Source organism: Zosterops lateralis (assembly GCF_965231275.1).
Source record: "Zosterops lateralis genome assembly, chromosome: 22".
Classification (NCBI taxonomy): Eukaryota; Metazoa; Chordata; class Aves; order Passeriformes; family Zosteropidae; genus Zosterops; species Zosterops lateralis.
Window position 1 is genome coordinate 5,655,978 of NC_139782.1, and position 25,111 is coordinate 5,681,088.

Genomic DNA, 25,111 nt, shown 5'->3' on the forward strand with positions numbered 1-25,111 from the left:
TTTGGCCCCTGTAGCCGTTAAATCCCTGACTCAGATGATGCAATCAGAAAATAGAAACATTATTTGTAAATATCCCTGTGGTAACGAGCTGGGAACCACAGGAACAAGCAGGGAAGCAACTGTCACAAGGAGCATTTTAACCAGGCTCCCCCTTGGACAGAGGAGGTCTGTAGGAGTGAAGAGGGAGTTCCTTGTTTCTCCAGCCAGTGTTTGATCCATCGAGATGTGTTCTCATTTAATAATGGATCGAGTGCCTGTGGAGTCACTTAACTCTTCAGTCTAAAGACTGCAGATGCTGAAGCAATCCCAGTGTCCTGGGGTGGAGCTGGGGGTGGCAGTGCCAGCCAGGGACAGCTCTGCCTTCCTTGGAGGCCCTGGGTGTTGCTGCTGGCACAGCTGGGCAGGCGCCTGGAGCTGGGCACAATGGGCTGTGTGTGCTGGCTCCCCTGCAGCCCCAAAAGGGTGAGTAAATACCACCACATCAGCTAAAAGCACTGCACTCAACAGTGACCTCATGGCAGGGGAGTTGTCAGCGAGCAAGGAGGGGCACAGCGTGTGGGAGTGGAGGAGCTCTTCTAAGGAACTGAATTTGTCGGCGTCCATTGTGTGAGGATCCTTCAGATTTCACTCCTGGAAACCAAAAAGTGATGGCTGATAACAAATCAGTCTCCAGACTCTGGTTATGATAACCATACAGAGTGCTGAAAATTAGTGTAACATTATCTGCCAGGAAATAACACCCCTGTCTTAGGAATCTTCCACTTCACACAGGTGAGGTACTGAGAAAAAAAGCATCCAGAGGATGAAAAGAAGTAAAAAATGAAAGAATGATGTAAAGACGGTGACACTGGTGCCCTCACAGGGTTAGTCTGGGTAAGGGGCAGCTGCCACCAACCTGCTGGAGCCACCACTGGTACTCAGCAGCTCAGGGTGAGCAGAGGTGTCACCCACTGTGCCTGCATTCCTGGGACTGGAGAAATTGGATCAATATTTTCACAGGATTGAAGTGAACATAAGGTTGTGGGTTTGTCTGGTCAAAGTCTCCGTGTTTAAAACTCAGTATGTGTTTGTTCTCTCGGGGGAGGGTTGGACCAGGATAACAGGAACAGGTGGTTATTTCTGGAGGACCAGAAAATAAAGTAAACTCTCCCTGTAAAACTCCAGCTGACGTTCTGTGAAACACTTATGGAAATCTGAACAGGTTTTCGTCCCTTTCATAAGAGAAAAACCTGGTATTTTATCTGGAGCCTCAAAGTGATTGTATTTGACTTCTTGGGGGCACAATGGCTGCTCAGGCAGGGTTGGGTTTCCCTCTCTTGGATTGCTTTGTGCTTTGGGGACACAGAGTGTGAACTGCCAGCTCTCACATGGGGCAGCACTCAGGGAATGAGACACAGGCTGATGTGGAAGGGAAAACAAATTGCCTGGTGTGGAAAAACAATCCACTGGGAAGGTGTGCAGACTGTGCTGCTTCACCTGGGACACCAGTACAATTCCAAAAGTAAAAGCACAGTTACTGTGTCTGCAAAGAGTAACCCTGGATGTTCTACTGCCATTCCATTGGGAGGTACCACAATTAGAATCATCATGCTGCAAACCTGCAATGATCAGAGATGCACACCTTCAGTTTACTGAAAATGTAGGAATTCTATGAGGATGCTCCTACCCACACAATTCTCATGTACAATGTGTGTAATGTGCAACAGCTTCCTGATATTTCTCCAATGAACAGGACTGGGACAAGTGAAGATGGAAATGATTCCCTGGTAACTCAGACACACAGAGCTGATCCAGAAGTGGTGGGTTTGTAGGTAATTCCTTGAGCACAGAGAGCTGAGAGTGCTGGTGTGCTCTCCTGGCATGGATCAGTGCCAAGTCCCAGTGCCCAGCAGAAGCTCAGCACAGCTCCTGCAAGTTCATCTCTTGGAAAGGCACAAACCTGTTCAGTTCTGTGCTTCCAGAGTGGGTTATCCATAGTCGTAGCCCTGAGCATTCAAACTGCCAGGTGACTCTAAACATGGTGGAGGAACCTGGTGTTTCTGTTTCCATATTACAGGATTCCAGTAGGGATGGAGCTGTTATCATGAGGACAATATGGAAAATGTGATCTCAGAAATATTTCTTCATTTCCTGGAAGTTGGTTTTCTGCTCCTCTAACTGCACTTGTGACCATTTTGCTTTCAAACTGAGTTTTGCAACTGTGACCCCTTTTGGGTCCCTGGATACAAACTCATGCTGTCAGATTTGGATCTAAAAGCAAACATGAACTTCATGGCTCTGATGCAGTTCTGGTTTAATGAGGAATTCACACCCATGCATGATCTTAATAATCCTTAAGGGCAAACCCAGCTCATTTGTAAAGCAGAAAGTGAGGGAGTGAGCACTGGTGTCATACACATTTATTAATTCATGTTCTTCTTCTCCAGAAGTGACTTCAGCAGTTGCTTCACCCATATGAGCACAGGTTTCCCTGAATGAGCAATGGCCCCATGACCCTGAGCAGTGCTGGAGGAAAACACTGCAGTCACTTTGTCACATGCCATTGCTGAGCCTGGAAACACCAGGGTTCAGTTCTAGGAGTCAAAAATAGGAAATATCACCTGGTGCTTCCCAGGCATTGTGTGCACTGGGGCTCCCCATGGAGTGGCTGCCCCCGGATTGTGCTGGGCTGGCCCTGGCAGGACACCAGGTGCCACCAAAGCCACTCCATCACTGCCCTCCTCAGCTGGGCACGGAGGAGAATACAGCAAAAGGCTCATGGGTGGAGAGAAGAAATTTCTACATTTGAAATGTTCGACAGTTAAATAGGCTGGAGCACACCGATCCTAAAGAGCCGTCAATGTCTTTTCAGTCGTGTTTCATGTGTTTTAACAAGACTTTTTAGAAAGGGACATTATCTGCTCTTCTAAACATTAGTTTCTGACTCATATATTTCATACCAGGTTTCTCATTTCTTTATTTCTTCTTCAAGCCCCTCTGGCACAGCAGAGGCTCCGGGGGTGTGTCCAGTTGCTGCACACCTGATGGGTTCTGTTCTGGTGAGAGCATCGCTCGCAGTCCCGAACGGCTCCAGGGAAATCTCTGCAAGCGGAGCTCTCTTCCCTGTACCCCCTCCCCGACACCCCGGTCACGGCTGGGGCTGGGACTAAGGCTGGGGCAGGGGCTGAGGCTGGGGCAGGGGCAGGGGCTGAGGCTGAGGAAGGGTCTGAAGCAGGAGCAGGGTCTGAAGCAGGGGCAGGGTCTGAGGCTGGGGCTGGGGCTGGGGCTGAGGCTGGGGAAGGGTCTGAGGCAGGGGCAGGGTCTGAACCAGGGGCAGAATCTGAGGAAGGGGCTGGGTCTGAGGCTGGGGCAGGGGCTCAGGCAGGGTCAGGGTCTGAAGCAGGAGCAGGGTCTGAGGCATGGGCAGGGGCAGGGGCTGAGGCTAGGGCAGGGTCTGAGGCTGGGGCAGGGGCTCAGGCAGGGTCAGGGTGTGAGGTAGGAGCACTCCGGGGGAGCCGGGCAGCTCTGCCCCGCCCGGCCCCAGCCCTGGCCCCGGCCCCGACCCCTCCCGCGGGCCCGGGCGGGGCGGTCCTGCCGCTGCTGCCGTGCCCGGCCCCGCCGAGGCTCTGCCCCCCCGGGGATGATGCCGGTTATTTATTGCGCTGCCCAGCACGGGCTGTCCCCAGGGCTCGGTGTCCCCTTTCAGCTCCGGCCGCGTGTCCTTGAAGCGGCAGCGGCGGTGTCTCCCCGCGGGCTCCCGGACACCCCCGCAGCCTCCCGAGCACATGCAGAGGGGACAGGAGGAGCTTCTGCTTCTCCTCTGGTCACCCGCTGAGCCACGCCAGGGTTACCCCCTCCCATAGGCATCGCTCTGCTCTGGGAACACCTGTGAGTGAGAACTCTGCCCGGTGAGTAACCGCTGCCTGTTCCCAAACCTTCCCCACCGTGCCCAAGTGGTTTTCCCACACCAGAACGGTGACCTGCTGATGGCCATCCCTTACAACTTCTTTTTTGATCTCTAAGATAGTCAGCAACTTTTAAATTTCACTTGGCTGCTCTGTGGACTGAGATGAATGGTTCTCTCCCATGACGACTCCGAAGTGTCACTTGTGAACAGTTTGCAGATGCTCTGCTGTGGTCAGAACCATCGCTCTGGTGCAGGAAATGCATCGCAGGAGGTTCAGTACACACAGCCCTGCTCTGCTGTGGTCAGAACCATCGCTCTGGTGCAGGAAATGCATCGCAGGAGGTTCAGTACACACAGCCCTGCTCTGCTGTGGTCAGAACCATCGCTCTGGTGCAGGAAATGCATCGCAGGAGGTTCAGTACAAACAGCCCTGCTGTGGCAGCTGCACTCCTGAAATGTCACAGGAGCTGTTCTCCTCCTTTTGTACTGCACTAGAGCTGAAAAAAAGCCATTTCTGGCTGCATTGGAGCTATGGAAAAATAACTTTAAAATATCTGGGGGACACAGGCAGTTGTCTAGACTGGCATTTTCTGACAGGCCTCTGGTATGAGGCACCTCATCTCAGTTACCTTTAAATAACAGTGATTTGGTTTTCTGAGAATCCTGCACGAGTCTTTCTCTCTCCCAAGCATGAGTAAAGCACCGCCCAATAAAAACATTTATTGATTCAGAAGCAACTTTTACAGTGGGATTATTTGCATGTTCTCATCTGGACTAATGGTACAACCATGAAGAACAGTCTAAAGTGGTTTTGCTCCATACTCTTGCTGAGTGTTTTCCCTTTTCCACCCCAGGGAAGTGCATTCCCTGTCATACATGCACTATTTAAATCAGCGAATCATCTCCCTTCCTTCACAGATGCCCTCAGAACATGTCTGATTGGACAAATCTGTGGTATATCTGGTAAGTTGGCTTTTAATCTTCCTAACCCAGAACCATTTGCAGGTTTTTATGAGCAGGACTTGGAGCAAGGCAGTGGAAATACTTCTCTTGGGCAGGATCAGGGAGAGGTTTCTCTGTTTTCTGAGCTGCCAGAGGAATGGACTGGACGGGGCCAGGGGAGATTGGGTGTCAGGTGGGGACCAGCATTCACCCAGGGCTGTGTCATCTTTCCCTTCTGAGTGCACTGGAGTTCAACCCAAGGGCTTGTTTGTTCTTCCTAAATAGCCAGAGCGTGTCTGGCCATTGGCTCTTTGCACAGGGCAGCTTCCAGCAGGGATTTGCTGGGCTGTGCCCTGCCCCATCCTCAGCTCGCTGCCTTCTATGGGACAGGGACTGTCACCCTGTGCTGAGCTTCCCTGGGAGCTGAGCAGGGCCTGCTGCAAGGGGGAAACTGGGCTAAGACAGAGAGGATTACAACAGGATTCGTCTCGCACCTCACCCGTGTTGCAGGTGCCCTGACACTGTTCTCATAGTTTGCATTCTGTCCATATATTGACTTTGGTGGCAGCACACTGAGGGAGTTGGTTACTTTTACCTCCTGAGGGAGTTGGTTACTTTACCTCCTTTTACCTCCTCCTGGAGCAATTTTGGTTGATGTTTTGTTTAAGAAGACACAGTTACCAAAAATAGATTAAGAAGGCTTCTAAAAGCCTCCAGGAGAAGAGGGAGTTGGATTGAGAAACTGAGGGGTGGGAAGGTAGAGTTTCAGTGGAGAGGAAAATCTGAAACACAGGTATATCAGTGTAGATACATTGTAAGTTGTTAAATTATAAACTTCCTTAAGCAACAGCTAGAGACAGAATTGTGTTTTCATGGCATAAATATAATTTAATATAACATCATTTCCGTGCTCATTTTATAAAGAGAGGCCCCAGACTTGTGGAAGTTCATGCTTGTATTTCCCTCCAAGTACAAACCCTCTCTTGCTGTGGAAAGCAGAGCCATTCTCCCTGCACAAAAGCTGAAAATAACCCAAAATAGTGAAATATTGCAGCACCTGTGAGCCAGAACAGGTTGTACTGATGGGCAGTAGTTCTTCTTGTGATTTGAGTGTTTGTGATCCAACTTTCTAATCAGGATCCAGCACTCATTCAGAACTAAATCCAGGATGTTTGGCCTGTCTTTCAACAAGTCAGAGTGCAATAATTTTCTGATTTAGAAGAAGTACAACACAAGCAGTGGAATGGTGGTGTTTTCCCCCCTCTCTCAGGCTGATCTTGCTGATGGTGTTCCTGCTCCTGCTCTGTGGGGTCTCAGTGAGCTGCATCAAATTGTGCTGCCGCAAGAAGAGGCCCCCAGTGGAGACCTTCCCCCGGCACCCCTGTGACCTGACAGTGATGGGCATTGACAGTGACAGCACTGCCCACAGCACAGTCACCTGTGAGTATCCTGGGAGCCACCTGCTCCATCAGCATTGAGCCTCAGCCTGGGCCTGGAATTGTGTGTCCAGGCCCTGCAGGAAAGGGAATTCCCAGAGAGCTCCCAGAACAACGTCCAGCCCCACAGGGTGGGCATGAGGGGTGAAGGGAGGGGTCAGGGTGACAGTGAGTGACAGTGAGGGACACTGAAGACCAGGAGTGATTCTATATGGACACCTTTAGTATGCAGTGTTTGCTTCTGAAGACACCAAAGTCTGTAATCTTGGGAAAAAAACAGGATTAGCTCTTTACATATCAGTGTCTCATGCAGGTGTTTAATTTTTATTTTTAATTAATTTTCTTCCCAGCATACAGCTCATGGCAGTACCCTCCAAGTGTCCAGATTCCCTCAGTATTTGTGGATATGGATAAGAACACTGTGTCCCCTCCAGCTTACAGCCTCTATGCCATGGACCTGCCACCTTCCTATGATGAAGCTGTTCAAATGGGAAAGCAAGTGGCACGGACAAACCAGAAACTTAATGACATCCCTGAACAGGTGACACCAGGAGGGCTGAACCCCAGCCAGTGCCCTCCTGACACAATCAACAGAGATCCAGCGACACTGGCAAATTCAGAAGATTCAGAAGATGCCACAAAAGAACAGCCACAGGTCTGACTCAGTTCAGATGGGGAGCAAAGTAAGGGAAGGACTGTAAGAGTTAAAGAAGACATGAAGAGTTTGGGTTTATAAGTAGGTTATGATGGAAAGATGTTTCTTCTCATGCCCTTGTAATGATCTGTCAGAAGAAATGTTTTCTGTGACTGCTGTAATCCCCTGGTAAAGCTTCTTCAAGGATATGAAATGAGGTAAAAGGGCAGCAGTTTAAAAATGCCTGTAAAAGTGGGACGTGAATGCGTGTTCATCTTCTGATAAAAAAATTGTTCCTTGTGTCCAGCAATAAAAAAGGTCAGGAGGATTTTGCCACCTTGGGAATACACACTCAGAACAGTACAAACAGGAAGTTTGTTCTAGAACAGAAGTTTCCCAAACTGGAGTTGAAGGGGGAATCACAGCGAGTCACACTGAACAGCCTCTGTGGTTTCTCTTCTTTTGAGAACATCAACTGCCCAGAAAACTGCTGAGGACAAAGTGCTGCACAGTGGCTCATGTTCCTCACGGAGCAGGAAGATGCCAGGACAGGAGAGTGAGGGGGGAAATGCTTTGTGTTGTTTACAGGGAGTGAGGCAGATGAGATATGACACTTCTGTGGTGGTGGTGGTGATGAGACCCCAAGGGATTGTTTTTGAGGTTCTGTAAATCTTTCCATTTCTATTTTCGAGATGTGTTGCCTTGTGGGTGGGTTCCCTCTGCTATTTATTTTTTCCAGATAAAGTACACATTAATTCCAAAGAGACACTTGCACACATGATTTGCTGTTACTGATGTGTTTCAAATATTCATCAAATATTTCAAAGATGCCTTTATATTTTGTTATCTGCTCAGATGTCAGGGTCTCAGGCAGCACAAGAAAGAAAAATCACAGGTTTCTGGCAGCTTTTACCAGTTCAGAACATGGACAAGCTCAGGAATGAGCAGGGTGACACAAAACATGCTTGTGCTGAGCTATCCAGAATAAGTTAGAGATACAAATACCACAGTACAGGCTGGGCAAAAGTTTAAAGGAATTACTTTTAGGGATGGTTCTTCATGAAGTACTGATAGAGGGATAACTGCTGAGCATCATTTTAGAACTGGGAGCTTGGAGCTGATTACAGCAGTCGCAGCCCAGACAAAAATATGGGCTCCAGAGGCAGGGATTTTAATGCCAGCTCTTTCCCTTGCCCTTCCATATTCCAAATGGTCCAAATTTTGTCCACTCCTGAGCACTGATTTTCTTTGAATCCCCTTTAGCAAGGTGCTAATCTGGCTGCTTTAAGAACATGAGCAATTGCCAGGCTGGCTCATTGCTCTGGGTAAGAGCAGCAACCAAAGCCTGAGCACTCGGTGCTATTAGTGAATGTAGCATAAATTTAGGTGTCTGTCATTAACAGGCAGTAGAAGTGGTGGGCACAAAAGCCTGAACAGCTTTTAGAAGACTGTTTTTCTCTGACAACCATTACTGCAAGAAGTGCCCTGGAAATGAGCACTAATGATTTAAAAATGAAGATCTCTGCCAGGCACAGGCCCGAGATGCTGCTGCAGAGTCGTGTGTGAGCTGTCCATGAGTCTGGCTCCCCAGGGAAGGGACGCTTCTATATTTAACTTGCATGTAACTTACTATGAGGGTTGACTGGTGTAACAAATCTGCTTCTCTTGTGTCTCCTCTCTGTCATCCTTCATTATATTTGTGCTGTTTTATTCTTTCCTCTGCTTTCCTTATCTGTGTCAAGATGGAGACTGGGCATAAGCCAGGGTAACCATTTGGATGTCTCTGGCTGGAAGGGCAATATATGCCCAGTCCTGGATGTCTCCAAGTCATATATACAGCAGATGTACTTTTATTTACTGAACTTTTCCATAGTACTCAGAACAAAGCCTCGGCCCTTCCGAAGAAGGAATTTGTATTGGAGGGAAATGGCTGAGCACTCAGTCACAAATAGAGACGGGAATTCAGAGCCAGGCGAATGAAAGAATCGTGACTGACACAAGAGGGCAGTCCCTCACTTCTCGCTGTGTGCAGAGGATCCTCACCGGCATCGGCTCGGGAAGAGACCGAGCTGCCTGCAGAGCACGGGAACCATGGCCACGGCTCCAATTCCCTGCCCTGCCCTTGGTGCCTGGCACGATTCCTGCCAAACTGCCAGGTCTGTTCTGTTTGCTCACAGGAGATGCAAAACCCCAAGAAAACCCCAAACGCCTGTGACTGCCTAGGAATGAGGGCATAATCTGGTGTTTCCTTTCTGGCACCTAAGGAAAAGTCTTGTGTTTTGCCCAGGCTCTTGCCTTGTTTCTTGCCTTGTTACCTTGTTACTTGTTATTAATTCAGAAATTGTCAACAGCAACTGCTGCCCCAGTCAGCCCTCGGGAACACAGATTTCCCTCTGCACACCAAAAGCAGCTCAGTTTGCTGTGTAACCTTCATAGTCAGGAAATTATTAAGGTCTTTCTTGTGACTGGCCTTCTCCAGAGCCTGCTAAGGAGAACCAGGCTGAACCCCAGGCTGGAGTCCTTCTTGCAGTGGAGGCTGAAGAGATCCCTCATCTCTACACAGCCCCTGTTTCATGGAACAGTTACAACTTCACATTTTTGAAACCTACAGTTCTCTATCACTTTGCTCGAAATCGCTCAGTGGATTCAGAAGTTGTTGGCTGGGTGTGCAGAGTGGAAGGAGGGGAAGCAGGACATGGATTTGGAATTTGTGATTCCAAAGCCTTGCTTCCAGAAGAAACCAGGATTAAAAAGAACACCAGGGGGGAGAGGTTGGTCCCACAGCAGGTTATAGGCTTGGCCTGATGCAGGATCTAAGAATTCTCATTTGTCAGGCTGGTGGTTGTCACCATCACTAGATCTATTCAAGTCTGATTATATCCACACAAGCTTTGTGACATCTCTAAGGGAAAAGCCCCTCTCTGTAATTACCCAAAGTGCATTTTTAATTGTGATTTATATTTGGTCCTCAGTTTGGCACTGTTCAGCATGCAATTTTTCTCCTCTCATTTGTTCAAAATGATCATTTTGTCAGTTATTTTCTGCTGTTCTTTGCTGGCTGTGTGAAAGAGCCTGTGCTGGGGAGATGGACTGCTGAGGTTGGAGCCTCCATCACTGTCTCTCCTCTCACACACATGCACTCAGCACGAGCACTTGTGCTCAGAAAGAAAACGCAGCCATGGAAGTAAATTTCCTCAATAATTCATGGGCTTTATAGCTCAGAGCAAATTATACCTTGGCTCTGTCATGAAATTCAGGCTGCAAATCCCTTTATAGCCAAGCTCGTTAACAATATAAGTAAAGTGGTACCTCTAGAATGGCTTTGATAATTGATGCATTATAATCTTTGGAGAGTATTTAGTGGTAAACCTGCAGCATCCAGGCTGAGGCATCAGTGGGGTCTGGATACAGGAAAAGTCAGAGAAGAAAAACATTTCTTTGTTTGCTTTGCAGTTGCCTTTGTCTGCCTCACTGGCCTCAAACAGCTCAGGTTTGGTTGCTTTGTTTTCTATCTGTGTTTTGTCTTTATCAGCTGCAGTTTTTGAGGGGAAAGGATCACTGCTGCCAGTACGGATGAGTGGGACACTTGGACACATGCAAACTCTCCATTTATGGAACAAAATATCTCTGCCACAACCACTCCCCATACTCTTGGCTGTCTCCTGGTTCTGATCCTAATCCTCTTTACCTGTTAGAACTCTTTTGGTTTAGGGAGACACTGACTAATTTTGCTGTGGGTAGCAGAGGTTCTTTCCTTCATCCACAATTAAAATTCAAACTGTGAGAGAAGCCTTGGAATCCTTTTCAGAGCAGACGATGAAAACAAAGTATCACAGGGGAATTGTGCTCTAAAAACTGGAGAAGACAATAAATGTTTTATGAAATTCTACATCCTAAGGTCAAACTCGATGCACAAAAAAGGCTTAGGTGCAAACCCACATTGCTGGGAAAACATTTTGTTCTGGTCAGTCAAAATTTAGAATATAAAATGCCAGAGCTGCTCTCTTTTTATCTTACTGGAATGAAAAAGAGGCCCGTAGAAAAGAATGCAGACTTTCAAAGATATTTGATTTTTTTTTTTTTTTTAATAAGAAAACTCACCTTGGGCACTCAGATTTCTATTCAGACTCAAATTTCTATTTCAAACCTAGAAATGAATCTGCAAACCTGAATCTGCATAAAAGTGCTTAATTTTTACTCTTTTTTTCTACCCTGCTTTCCTGAGTAGCTCGAAAAGGAAACAAAAGAGAAGAGCCTGATGTCAAGCCCTTATTTGTGCATTGATTTTTTTCTCTTTCCAAGCTAGGACTTTATGGCATAAATTACTTCCTTCCACGAGTGAGGAAGTGCAGTCCCGAGGTCCAAAGCAGTGACCTGGGAAATGCAGTTTGGTGACTTTTCTGCCCCAGACTTCCCCCATGACACTGGTCTGTAGAACAGGGGCTGTAGCTCTGCCTTTTCTTGCACAGAATTTGGAGGATGAACACATTGAGCGTGGGCTGCGCTGTCACATTGAAATACAGGTACAGTCAGAGCATGATGAACTTTGTGTGGGACATGAAGTGCAGGAAAAAACCTCCCCACTCCCTCCCCCTCTTAAGGGGCGAATCTGGAGAAGAAATTTGGGTAAAGTGTGAGATTTAGAAACAGCCCCTGGACTTCAGGTGCCTCACCACAACATTCCTAACTAGGGGAAGATGCTGAGGGGAGAGAGGCAAGGTTTGCTCAGCTCCATGGGGCTGGAAATGCTTCTTTCCCCAAAAACCCAGCCAGGCAGCTGCCAGAGAGCCCTGGCCGCCGTGCTGACGGTGGGAGAAGCTGCTCTGCCCCGCACATAAGGTCACTCCAGCTGGGTTTGAAGGAAACAGAGCTGTGATTAGCCAGCAAAGCAGACGGCCATAAAAATAAACACCCCGTGTGTGTTTGGAGAACGTTTCCTCCGCCCTTGGCTGAGCTGCCTGCTCCCAGCAGATGGGGGAAGTGAGCTGGAGTGGCCCCGGTGAAGGTCGGCTGGGCAGACTGCAAGGCCAACACACAGCGGCAATTACATTTAGTGCGATTATCTGTAGGAGAAAAAAAAAACGTGGTAGGCTTTTATTCCTTACTTATTTCGCATATAGACTTTTCCCTCTCGATAAAAGGCCCACAGTACCTGCTGTAAAATACTGAAATTCAGATGACTTGGGCCATCTGGGAAATAAAAAAGCGTATGTTCGGTTATTTTCCACTGTAATAATGAGGAAAAAATCGGTGATAATGAGTAGGGTTATCTCTCAATCAAGAAACATCCTGGAGTGTAACAGACTCCAGCTCTACCAGAGATATCCTGGGCACCTAGATGGGATTCAATGTCTCTGCCTCTATTTCCCATTGGTAAACAATTCTAGGATCCAGAGGTTGGGAGGGACCTTTGGACATCCCCTAATCCAGCCCCCACTGCTCACTGGGGCCAGCCGGAGCAGCTTGCCCTGCCCACTGTGGCTCTGAATTCTCCAAGGATGCAGCTCTCACTGCCCCTCTGGGCAACCTGTTCTACTGTCTGATCTTCCTTAGAGTGAAAATAGGTTTTTAGAATGTTGGAGTGGAATTTCCTATATTTGGGATTGTTCCTACAGCTTCTTACTGTGCAAGCTGGTGCCCGGTGAGAAAAGTCTGCCTCTGTCTTCTTTATACTTTCCCCCCAGGTATTTATACACATTTATAGATCCCTCCTGTACCACCTCATCCTGAGGCCAAAGACTCCCAGCTTGCTCATCTTTCCCTCATACGTCAGATGCTTCGATGCCTTAATCATCCAAATATTTAACTCCATCATTTCTCCCAACTTGTCTAAATCATCCAGGAATTTCCCCTGCATTCCAGTGTGCTGTTTAATGGCTTTCTCCTGCCTGTGGTGTGAAGAGCTGCAGAAAGCAGAGCGTGAAGTCCCCCGTGGATGCCTGTCCCTGTGCCTCTGCCCTGGCTGGCGGCGGTGCCACCTGGGCACAGGGTGATGGCAGGGCTGGCACTGCCATTGCATCACCTCCCACAGCCAGGGAGCACCAGGGGCGTGTGACAGAGGCCACCTCAGCACAGTCACCCCGGCGTGGCCCCACGGGAAGGGGAGTGCCAAGGTGAAAGCAGAGGAAGGTGAATCTCCTCCCCTCTCTCCTCTGCTCTACACCAACTGCTTAAGCAGAAATAGAGAAGCTGCTGGAAAGCAGGAAAAATAAATGCAACCTTCTCCTTGCTTTGCACGGGGCTTTGGGGTGGAAGGTGCTACAGAAATGCTCCTCCTTTGGGAGACCATGCTTTAAAAGCACAGGAAATTGTCTGGAATAAAAAAAGAACACAAGGAATAATGCTTTGCCAAGCCAGAGAAGGAAGAGAGATTTCCCTTCCTTTCTCTAGTTTATCACATTGTCACCAACAAGAAAACCATGTTTCATCAGAGCTTGGCCTTGCTCTCCCAGGTTTTAATCAAAATGTTTATTGATGAAAAACCTTAAGTGAATTGTAGCTAGAGATACTGCAAACCCACTCCTCAGTGCTATATTAGAATAACAGTAATGAAGATTCAAAGGTTTTCATTGATTCCTAGCTCTCGATTTCCCAACACATCCCACTATTTTAGGTACAAAACCTACACCCCAAAACCTCTAAGCCTTAACCAATGTGCGAGATGCCAGGTAACACACATTAATGTAATTAGACAGCACAACAAAATCAGGAGAATTTGAGCATCTATGGAATTAGTTTGGTGATTTTTAATTATAATTTTTAATTATAAATCATGAAAGTGCAAGTGTGTACACGTGGCTAATCAACTGATGGCTGCACACATAGCCCTTCTTCCTGTCCCCTCCCATTTTTGTGATCAGGCTTGATCTTTTCAGGCTCCTTGGTGCCTCTTCCTTTGTAACTCTGTGAAGTCACTTACCCACGGACCTGTGGTTAATCCTGAAGCCCAAACTGGCTCCTTTGAGTCTGAAACAACATTCAGAGAAATGAAACTAAAATAAAGGGAGTTTCTCATCCATCTGGAGATGGGGTGGGGGATGGAAGAGGTCCAAAAATCAGACTGTTCTTTATGACACGAGCCCCAAACCAGAGGTGTGAATGTAGAAGGATCTTTCTTCAAATCTGCATGTCTGAGTTCTAGTGATCTGCATCTAAAGCTGTGGCTGTATTGTCTTGAATTCAGAGAAGGCTCCAGTATAAAATCTCTGGCACAGGAAGTTCAGCTTCCTCTCCAGATTTCCTTCCTCCACCTCCTTATATGCAGAACAGCAGGGAACTCACTTTGGCCTTGCCAGTGCAAGTGAAACTCTCAGGACTGCAGAGCAGTTTGACTTTATGGCCAACACCTTCAGCTCAAGTGTTCAATGGAGGCAGCACAGACCAGTGGTTCTTGGTGACAACACAATTCCAAAATATCCTCAACTGCTGAGCTGTGTTTGGTACCTGCACATGAACCTGCACCTCAGCAAACTTGATCAACAAGGGTGACACTCTTAGAGACATTCAAACCATTTCCACAGTCAAACTGTTACTGATGACAGTGAGCATCAATCAAAGGCAGAAAATTGGGCCATCGGGTAACTTTGCTACAATTACAAAGTAAGAAAAACTGTGGAAAAGCAGGTTTGGATCCAGTTAATGCCTAACTATCACTAATTATTACAGGCTATTTTCACTTTCTAGAGTTTTATCTAGGCTTTGGTGTCCTTTAAAAACAGCCTGTTAGACTTCAGGCCAAGGGTCGGGCAGTTCAATTGCCCAGTTTGAGCCTCAAACTAAAACAGGAAAAATATGAACAGCATTGCAACTGGAAGTTGATGTGAAGTTTGCTGGGAGAATGGCAATGTCTGAGCATGGCACATGTTAGAGACCTCTGAGCTGTGTCTGTAGGAACAGGATCTGTGGATCTGTGTCTAAAGATCCTCATCAGCATCCCAGAAGCAAAATGCCATAGAGTGGGGCACTCACCAGGGCTAAAATGAAGTATGGCAAGGCCCTGCTGCAGCTCATGATTCTTCCAGATCTGGAATCTGCCTGTGGGGCTCTCTGGGATGTGTGGCTCAATGCATGTATTCCCTACAGGAATTCTCTCCAGGTGTAACCAACCCAGCAGGCTGTGCCTGCAGAGTGTGACTAAGCTCCACCAGGCAGAGGTTATTCCATCCCCAGCCCCTCTCCTGAACAGAACGTGCTATACTGGGGAAGGAACAGAAGCAGCCACTGCTCCAATACCTTTCACAGCACAGCTGGAGCAGCCACCCACAGAGTGCAGTGAGGGGAGAGCACCTGCACGGGCTGTTCTGGGCACTGGGAACAGGACAGGCAGGGCGCTCTGCTGCCCCCCTGCACGGAGTCTCCGTTCCCAAGACACCCCTCACCTCTCGCTGCCAGACAGAAACACACAGACCCGGCTTTGGCTGCAGCACAGGCTCAGCAAGTGCAGAAATAACCTGAGGCAGGCCGTGCAGACAGAGCAGAACGCTGCCCTTGGCTCCTCTCTGCCAGCTCTCCCAGGTGACACAGCCTCCCGCCGGGCTGGAGGAATGTCACCACTGAGAGCACAGACAGCGGAGTCACCCCAGCGCCATCGCAGTGGGCTGGGCCGGGCAGCAGGAAGGGGTTAAAACACACCAGTCACCTCCTACTTGGTACAAGAAAAGAGAAAAGAGTCATTGGGTTTCAGTCACATCCAGATGCTCAAAGTGAGAGATTAATAAATAATAAATAGGAGTAGCATCAATTACAAATGCCAAAGGGGGATGATGTCTCTGGATGCATTTCTGCTGACTGGTGCATATTAGGAAACCACAGAGTGCTTTTAGCTTTGACTCCAACATTAATTTTGGCAGCGGAAAGAGGTTTTATTAAAAGTACTGAAAATGTCATTCATCTTTATTCGTATTACATTTGTTACAAGGATTTAAACCCCAATATGGAACTATAGGGAGAAGAAAAAATTGAAATTGACTCATCTGATCATAAAAATAAACGGAACTCTAAACATGTTTTAAATAGTAAGAAGTACATTTGGGTATTATATTTCTAATACTGGAAGGTGGTACTGATATGAACTGTTTTTCAGTTTGTTTTTTCTCTGAGGTGTTCTTTTTGAACCCCTCACAAACTAAATTATTTGTAGGTATGCCATGATGGTAGCCCATAATCCATAGGGAAAAAAACAAATAAAAGGTGGAAACATGAAGAACTGAAACCATTCAATTATTATTATTAAATATAAAATTCAAAGGAAACAAAACTATTCTTTGAGGTACTACCCAGTAATCTAAGAGGTTCAAAATCCTGTTGTAAGTTCATTTACTCAAAACTGTCTTTTTGCCTATTTTAGGTAAGTGCTGAATAGTACATTGACAATGCTGCATCTTTCCTAGGATGTTCCCAAGTGGAATTAGTGGGGAATTTCAGTTACTTGCAATCTAGGACCTCTAACCTGAAATCCAGACTTTTCTGCTGCAAATGCAAAACTTGCAAAATGAAGAAAAAAAATTATTTAAAAATCTGATGCAAATCCCTACTGGCACCACTGTAGCAGAAATCACAAAAGCCCAGTGGCCTTTCTGTTTTATGGATTGGCACAACAAACACCAGGAATGGAAGAGCACAACTCCACCCCAACACTGGGGCAACACTGGGGCTTTGGTGCTGAGCTTTCGAAGTGAGAAATGGGGATTTCATGTTGCTCCCAGTGTAATATAAAAGCTGATTTCCAGCTGTGACAGATCTTGAGTAAAAATGTCTTTAATCAAGCAGCATATCTCAACACACAACAATCACCTACAAGTAGATTTTATTCTCAGGTCTGAAACTGGATTGTTCAGAGAGTGAAAAGTTAAAGATTTTTGGAGAACACTGGGTTTTTATGGGTTTTCTTCCTAGTTTTATGTTTGTTCATGATAATGTTATCGTTGGGGAAAGGGGGTGGTTTATGTTATTTTGAGTATCTATTTTTTAATGTATTTCTTGACTCTTTGGAACTTCTTAGTCCAAACTTGTTTGTGTTTTAAGGTTTATAAAAATATTTCCCATCAAAATTATTTCTTCAATAAATATTTTGGCTGGACTAAGCAAAAATATACACATAGAGGGACTTATTTTTTTCCACTATATGTAACTGTCTTTGTATAAAAACTAAATTTCACATGCTGTTTATTTACTAAAACATTCATTCAGCCTCTGAAAATCCAACTGTGTTGGCTGTTTGTACTTTGTCAGTTCTCTTCAGCAGTGGCTTGAGACCTTACATTTAATATAAGTTTTGTTTTGCTGCTTGGAAACATGAATTTTATAAGCATGTTCTTTTTAACAGGTCCTCCCAAGGAAGGGTTTCACAGAATTGCTGACAAATGGTTTGAGATTTGGGATATTTACTGTAACAGATCCCAGAGGTCACAAAAGTTCTCTTTTTTGTAAATTTAGAATCCAGCCCAGCCCCTTGCTCGAAGGACATGAACTTTCACAGATAGAAGAATAGAGTTTGGCTGCAAGTTCTTTCATTCTGAACAGCAGCTGAAACTGTGTTTTGCTTGGTCCCAGTATATTTTCCCAAATAAATAGTTATTTTTGGAATACAGGATGAACTGTAGGTACATCACTGAACCTCCTCATTTTATTGTGGACAGCAATTCAATTAATGCACACCCTCATCCCTCTTCTCTATGGCAATTAGGCTTAGTTTGATTTCACATGGATTCTCCAAGGACAGTGGTACAAGCCTTCTGACCATCAATATTTTTGTTTTATAACTGAATTTTTGTTTTCTGGGTTCTGGAATCTTGCAGCAGCACTGAAGTTCTCCTTCAGCTGCAGGTCATGCTCTTTGAGAGAACAGAAATGCTTGTTAACAGCTTCCCTACAACACACATCTGTGCCCACTCTCCCAGACTGCTCTGTCAAGGGTGGAAGCTCCATGGGAATCTAACACACAGCAAGGTGAGCAAATTCTCTTTTGTCTATGAAGGTATTTCGAACTTCACCACAGGTCTGGTGTGTCTGACATCATGGAAAGTTCAGTAGCTGGGCTGAATTCTCAATGTGGATTCTAAACTCCCAGCATCTCCTGGGTCCCAGTTGTTTTTCTGTTTGTTGTTCGATGAACCCCTTGAGGAAAGTCCCTTTAAATGGGGAAATATGAGGCTTTAAATGGGGAAATATGAAGCTTTAAATCAGGAAATATGAGGCTTTAAGATTTTACTCAAACTGCTTGATCAGCATTCATGCCACCCAAATATTACCTACTTAAAGGAAGACCTGCAGTTGGTAGGGTGTGTTTATAGATCTGTATAAACACAGTGCAGAATCTGATTTCTAAGATAATTATAACAATTCTCTTTGTTCTATTATATTATTTTCCAAGAGCAACAAAGGACTTCTAAAAGCCAAGCTACAGCTTGTAAGTTTAAAGGTACAGCAAAAATGTGAACTCCCAACAAATATCCGAGTACAAAGAAAAACCAGAGTAATCCCCACACATTGAAAAGAACTCTGATACAATTCTGATTGTAGGGAAAAAAAACCTCAAAGTTATTCTTCTGCCTTTCTCAAGATGGATTTGTATAAATAGAATGAAAAAAAAAAAAAAGGAGAATTGGTGTTTGTTAAGTGCACAAGCATGCTCTGGCCAAGCTCGAGACACCTGTTTATGTTTCAAGGTTGGAAGATGAAAAAACAGAAAAGTTCAGAACAGAGCTCTCCCAGCAGAGAAGTTTTGTGTTTTGTTGAATAAGTATCCACAGAGATTACAAAATTCTGTATTTGTGTCACACTGTAGGATTGTTTCACAGCATAAAATCAGGTGTTGACTGTGAGAAACAGTAAATCCAGGTTCAAGCAACCCAAACATTTCATCTCCCCTCTTTCCATAAAGTGCTGGGTGTTGGTGGCTAAATAATCTCACATCATTCTGCATCAGCTTCCTATGTCTAAGACAACAGAATTGATATTTCTTTGGCTTTGGAAAATGCTTCAGGAACCAAAAATAAATTTGTATTATTGTTGAAGTCAGAGATACCTGTGACATTGATTTTTTTTTAAATAGGTCCCAAGGGAACAGGAGCAAGGTTTTCCCTGGAAATGAAAGCACCTCCAGCCATAATTTGTGAGAAAACAGGACTAGAATTTGTGAGGAAACAGGACTAGAGAGAATGCCTTTTTAAGGACACGGAGCTCAGTGTGTCCTGTTCCAATTCTGTCTGTGTCGAGGATGAAATATTCAAAGACAATCATATAACAGACATGATTATAACATTCCCAGGAAAACATCCAGGAAAGCTCTGGGCCTTCACAACTCTGCTGCTTTGCTTACACAGCAATGGATTTTTCCAAAGGATTTTGAAGTGACTTCCGAAGTCTCTCAACAATTCTGAATTAACTGTCCTTGAACCCATTTCACACACAGCCCATCCAGATCCCCACCATAAGAAAGGGATTCAGGAACATCTTCCAGGACTGGATTAGTTATAAACTCAAGTCTATGGACCTTCCTAATTGACAGAAAGAATCTCAGAACCAGTTCCCTTTACCTTAAAACCTTGTCAATTATATTCTCTGCAGACTAACACAGTTTTGCTAATTTTATGCCATGTTCTCAGAAGTGTTTAAAATAACTCTTTTGTTCCATAATAATAGGGAAACTGAAAGAAACTGTGAGAATGCAGAATGTAACTAAGGAGACTGAGCTACTCCTACTTTTTGCTCTGCCTGGCCCCACTGAGGATTTCTATTCAGTTTGCTTATACTTATTTATTTTCTCTAATGAATGATCTTGATATTCTGCTACCTGGGTCCTTCCTCAGAAGGAAGCAGTGATTATTGTCATCCAATTGTTAAAGAAGTGGCAAATAACAGCAGGTTGGAACAGCTCTGAATAAGGTTTTAAAAAATAAAACAATAGTTAAAAAAAAAAAAAAAAGAGTTCTGAATAGACTCAGGATTGAAGCACAGCTGAAGTTTAGACATTGTATAAGCTTCCTTTAATTTTGGTGCAATGTCAGGAGAAATGAGAGTTCTGCTTTGCTTTAGGGACCAAATGGAGAACTTCAAACTAATTCAAACTCACGTGAGTGTCTCCTTGGCTCTCTCCAGGGCTCACAGAATGCACTCTGCAGCCAGCAAAGGATACAGAGGCAGATACAAAATGCTATGGGCTGGGAAATGGTGTGATTCTGGAATATCAGGTGCAGTTTTGAGTCAGTCTATTGAATACATTTATCTCAGGTTACAAGGAAAGGAGGCAAAACATAATTATTTATTACTTCAGCAGTATCCTTTTACCATCTGAGGAGCTTGGCAATTTTGAGACATTCTGATTTTTCACCCTTTTGTAGAAAGCATAATTCCTACCTGTTTGGTGACAGTTATTCTCTCAGAGACCAGGAGCATCTTGATTTACCATAAGAATCATGCAATATTTTCACTCAGGTAACAACATGTAAATTTTGATTATTAGAATGGTATTTGTCTGCAAAAATTAATTACTTTAAGAAGTGAAACTGCCCAAAGCTTCAGGATGTTCCCAACAAAGGGGTTAATGTCAGCTGATTGAGAAAAAGGTGCAAGAAGTTTTGAAATGGAGAACTGTGGAGCAATCTCTCTACAGAGAGGTTTTTCTGTAGCTCTAACCCAGGACCAAAACTGTAACTTCAAAGTGGACTAACAAAAAAATATTAAAATTGATTTTATTAATTATTTATACCAGATCTTCAAGTAGCCACAGGTATTTTCAGCTAAACTTTTAGTTATAATCAGTATTTTTTGCAGTGTATAGAAACAGATAAACTTATATCTGGTAAACCCACTTAATTCTGGTGATTTGCACATTCATCCACTGAACAGTACAAACAAACTATGGCAGCTCACGGATCTGTGTGAAAAATTAAGATTAAAAAGGAAAAAGAAATTTAAAAAATTAGGATAACGCCTGTGCAGCATCTTCCAGCACAGGATTACATGAGGACAGCAGAATAAACCATCTTGTTGCACACAGCAACGGGGGATTCTTCTGACAGGTTTTAAAATGCAACAAAACTGATTTGTCCAGTGAGATTTACAAACCAAAGCAAAGCAAAGCTCATCCAACCCCACCTGGAACAACCTCCCCTCTGTAAACAACCATTGCCAACCCTCAGGATCCCTCCCCATAATGTAACTGTACATCAATCCAACTTCTCACTGGAGAACAAGATATAATTAAGTCACTGGATCAGAAACAGGAACTATTGCAACAGTTGTATTTTTACAAAAGAATTGGTGTGGTGAAAGCATTGGCTGTGTGTAAATGTGCTATAAACACTTCTGGCTGATCCAGGTTAACCTTACCCAAATTCCATGGATTTGAAGACATGGCAGAGCACAGACCTGTGGACAGAAATTCCCTTTAGCTCTCATGAAACAGAGAATGCATAAAAATTAGAATGCAAGGAAAAAAACCCAGAGATTCCTAGGAGATGATAAGATCTGAATGTGTATTTTATTAAAAAAAAAAAACCCAAATCATGTTTAGTTATTAGAATTGCACCACTGGTAAAAGCATGTAAGAAATCTAAGGAGGAAAAGCAGTATCTGTATGAGAAGAGTGTGCAATGGGAAAAAAAGCAGACATTAGTTTATAATTATATAATTTATAATTATGTAATTTATGATATAATTAATTCACACTGCAACTGTTCTAGTCCAATAACAAAATCTCAATGCAGTTATTTTCTCAAAGAAGCAAAATGTGATTTAGTATTTGCTATCAATCTCAGAATGTTATTTTTGTTCATTACACAGATTTTTTCTGTATGATCCTGTGCTAGCTGAAAATTTTTCACAAAATCTCATAAGATTGAGAAATTTTCCTTTGTAAAACAAAGACTTTTCTTCTTCTTCTTTTCTTTTAATCCTTTATGTATAGTACCTTTTTTTTTCCTCATGTATTAAATGGTCATTCCACATAAATGGTGTATTCCCAAAAGGATATTTTAATCTCTGCTAAAAGCCTAAAAGTAATCTCTAACTAAAAATAATTAAAAAATTTAAAAAAACAACCCAAGCATGCAACTTGCCTACTATAAATCTCACTTAGATTTAATGACCAAAATATTGTGTGTAACTGCTTTTGAAATCTGCAGGCAACTTTGCAAACATCTAATAAACTTGTGGAGTTTCTTCAGCACTTAGATTTAATCAGTATTTTCCAGATGGGGATGCTGGATGAATCTCCAGCCTCAAGAACATTGACATCCCCATCTGCATACAATGTAATTCCACAGATTTTAACAGGATAACTCCTGTCCACATTTCAGGGGTGGAACAGAAATTTCCTCATGGTTACTGGAAAGAGTATTAGCAATTGGGACAGTAATTCAAGAATAATTTATTCTAATTTCAGTAATTTTTTAAAATTTTGTTATTTGTAAATCTCAAGGTGATGAATTAAAGCCTTAGTGCATCATAAAAGTTATTTAAAAACAAACATTTGATTATTATAAATCAAAGGCTTAACCACACCAGGATCTAATAGTTTTTCATAACAGACAACCTGAATAATAGCCAATCCACTTTCCCCCAGTTTAATTGGCAAACCTGTTCTCTCTTTTACTAATTAAAGGTAACCACATCTCCCTTCAGAAAGCATGACAGAAGGAACACTTTGGTTTAAATTCTAGGGAAGCAAGAATCTACTGGGGCAAAAGTTTGCAGAAAAAATATTGGGGTTTTTAACCTTTTTTTTTTTTTTTTTTTTTTTTTTTTTTTTGTGCTTTGTGGGGTCTTTTGTTTATTTTATTAGTGTATTCATGCTGGATAGGTTTTAATTGAAAATGGGCTATAATGCTGTGGCTTGTTTTACTTTCACTATAAACCTATTTCGGTTGCCAAGTAATCTCACCTTTTAGCAAGGTATAAACAAATACTGGGAAAAACCCCCAGATTTAGACCTGTGATAGGAGGAAAAGTGACGCAATACTGTATCTCTACTTACTTTTCAATATTAATTAGGGTTCCAGTATATGAGTTCTGATGGGAAATGATTCCATTTTGGTAACATCTCTCCTGCCTGGTTTGTGTGAAGTCCCGCCTGCAAGACAGAAATTACAATTTTTATGTTTCCTTATTATTTTTTTTCTACTTTCTCTTTCATGAAAACCCTTCCAGAGCAGTGATGGATGCTGTGAGGAGGAAATGAAAAGAATGCTCTGGAAACTTTGGCTGTGTGAGCACCCTTATAAGCAAAGCCGGAAAAAAAATAAGTTCTAAGGTACGGAATTGCTGCTTGTCAAGTTCCTGAGGGAAAGATCACAGAATCACAGATCTGTTAGGGTTGGAAGGGCCCTCTGGACATCACCCCAGCCAAGGCAGGGTCACCAGGAGCAGATGAAATAGGAATAGCTTTGAGGTGGGTTTGGGATGGCTCCACAAAGGGAGACTCTGTGCCCCCCCTGCACAGATGCTCCCTGCCACCCTCATGGAAAGAAGCCCTTCCTCATGCTGAGGCATAACTTCTGGTTTAGTTTACGGTCATCGCTCCTCGTCCTGTCGCTGGGCACTGCTGAGGAGTCTGACACGATCCCCTAACACCCCTTGGAGACATTTTTATTCATTAATGAGAGATCCCTTCTCAGTCTTCCCTTCCCAGACTAACCAGGCCCAGCTCCCTCTGTTTCTCCTCACACGATGATATAAAGGCATTTATTCCCCGCCAGCCTCTTGTAGCAGCATTTTCAGGCCTGTGGCCTCCCTCCCGCCCTTTCCCGCTGAGACAGCCCGGAGCGCTCCCATTTAACGCGGTGTGGAGGCTCTGCCTCTCCCATCCCCGAGCTCAAACACCATTTGCGCGTTCACTTTCGTGCCTTTTTTCGTTCCCATCCGGCTCTTTGAGCCTTGTTTTCGGCCTGCAGGGCCGGCGGGGCGACCGCGCTCCCCCATCCCGCCGCCCGCCCTCGCCCTTTGTTCGCTGAGGGGCGGAGGGAGGGAGCGCGCGGGCGGGAGGCGGGAAGCGCGCGGCCGCCGCCAGCGTACGGGGCCGAAGGGCGTTGCCCGCGCGGGGGCGCGCACCGCGAGGCTCCCGGGAGCGCGCACCGCCCGCCCTCCCCTCCCCTCCCGGCCGCGCTGGGCGGGTGCCCGGTGGAGGCGGCGGAGCCTCCGGTGAGGCTCGCGGCGGCCGGGGCTGTGCGGGGCCAGGGCGGGGCGGCGGAGCCTCCGGTGAGGGGCGGCGGGGAGCGGCGGCGCTGCGGGCCGGGGCGGGGTGGGAGCCGAGCCGGGGTTTCCCGGGCGGGCAGCACGGGCGGGGCGGAGGGAGGAGGGGAAAGGAGGGGAGAGGAGAGGAGGGGAGGTTCGCCGCGCCCAGGCTGCCGCTGCCCGATGGCTGCGGGGAGCTGAGCGGGCTGAGGAGGAGTCGAGACCCAGCGACACCCCCTTCCCCCCGCGGATCCCTCCTTCCCGCTCGGCTCAGCCGCCTTCCCCGGGACCCGCCGGGCACAGCGCGGGCGGCTCCCCCGCTCCTCCTCCGCCGCCTCCTCCTCCTCCTCCGCCCCCCTTCCCTCCCCAGGCCGGCGGGACGCGGGCAGGACCGCGGGCGGCGGACGGACCGGCCCGGTTCATGAGCAGCGGCCGGGAGGGCAGGTAACCGTGTGAGGGGTGGCGGGGAGGGCGGGGGTCCCTCAGAACGCGTTTCCCGCCCGCCGAGCCGCGGCCGGCCCCACCCCGGGGCCATCTTCCCTCGGCTCCCCCTCAGAGCCCCGCTCCTTCCCCTCCCCCGCGCTTCCTCCTCCTGCCGCACTTCTCCTTTCCCTCTCCTTTCCTCCGCTGTCCTCCCCTTCCGCCGCCGCACCGGGGGCCCCCCGGGCCGCCGCCTCGTCGCCCCCGTTCTCGGCGACCCTCGGTATGGCGGGGTTGGAAATAGCCCCCCTCCCCCGCGCTTCCCACCTCCTCGGGGCTCCAGCTTCCCCTAAAAAAGAAGTGTGTTTGTAGCTGGAGGAGGAGGGGAAAAAGGTGGGGGTGGGACTGATTCCCTCTCGAAGGCTTCCAGGCGAAAAGGGAGGAGACCTCGGATCTTGCGGGGTTCCATTTTTAATTATAATTACGCTGTAGTGGTCTCTGCCAGACGGTTTGGGGGGGGGGGGGGGGTCTTGTCTTAAGCCACAAAAAAAAAGGCGGAGGTTCCCGAGCGATCCAGCCGGCAGAGGGAATATTTGGAGAGACATTCAAGGGAGGAGGAGA

At 45.9% G+C, this 25,111-nt stretch overlaps 2 protein-coding genes and 1 long non-coding RNA gene across 12 annotated transcripts in view; 2 read left to right on the forward strand and 1 right to left on the reverse strand.

Moving 5' to 3' along the window:
- Positions 1-3,777: 3,777 nt before the first annotated feature.
- TMEM52 (transmembrane protein 52) lies at positions 3,778-7,243 on the forward strand. The gene is made up of 4 exons (XM_083876620.1): positions 3,778-3,887; positions 4,805-4,849; positions 6,099-6,268; positions 6,615-7,243. The coding sequence occupies exons 2-4, from the start codon at positions 4,818-4,820 to the stop codon at positions 6,923-6,925; spliced, it is 513 nt and encodes a 170-aa protein (XP_083732746.1). The 5' UTR covers positions 3,778-3,887; positions 4,805-4,817; the 3' UTR covers positions 6,926-7,243.
- Positions 7,244-17,522: 10,279 nt separating this feature from the next.
- LOC310918022 lies at positions 17,523-24,933 on the reverse strand. Its single transcript, XR_014591548.1, has 4 exons — positions 24,818-24,933; positions 22,875-22,970; positions 21,230-21,268; positions 17,523-18,027 (listed from the first exon to the last, which is right to left on the reverse strand). It is a non-coding gene; the product is annotated as an uncharacterized lncRNA (long non-coding RNA).
- Positions 23,978-25,111, forward strand: part of GNB1 (G protein subunit beta 1) — a 35,359-nt gene continuing 34,225 nt past the window's right edge. For 3 of the 10 annotated variants that reach the window (XM_083876699.1, XM_083876709.1, XM_083876701.1), the window contains exon 1: positions 24,387-24,514. The gene's annotated coding sequence lies outside the window, so the exon portion shown is untranslated. Of the gene's footprint in view, positions 24,095-24,385; positions 24,515-24,730; positions 24,774-25,111 lie in introns of those variants that run through there. The other 7 variants (XM_083876700.1, XM_083876702.1, XM_083876704.1 and 4 more) reach the window with 6 other exon arrangements.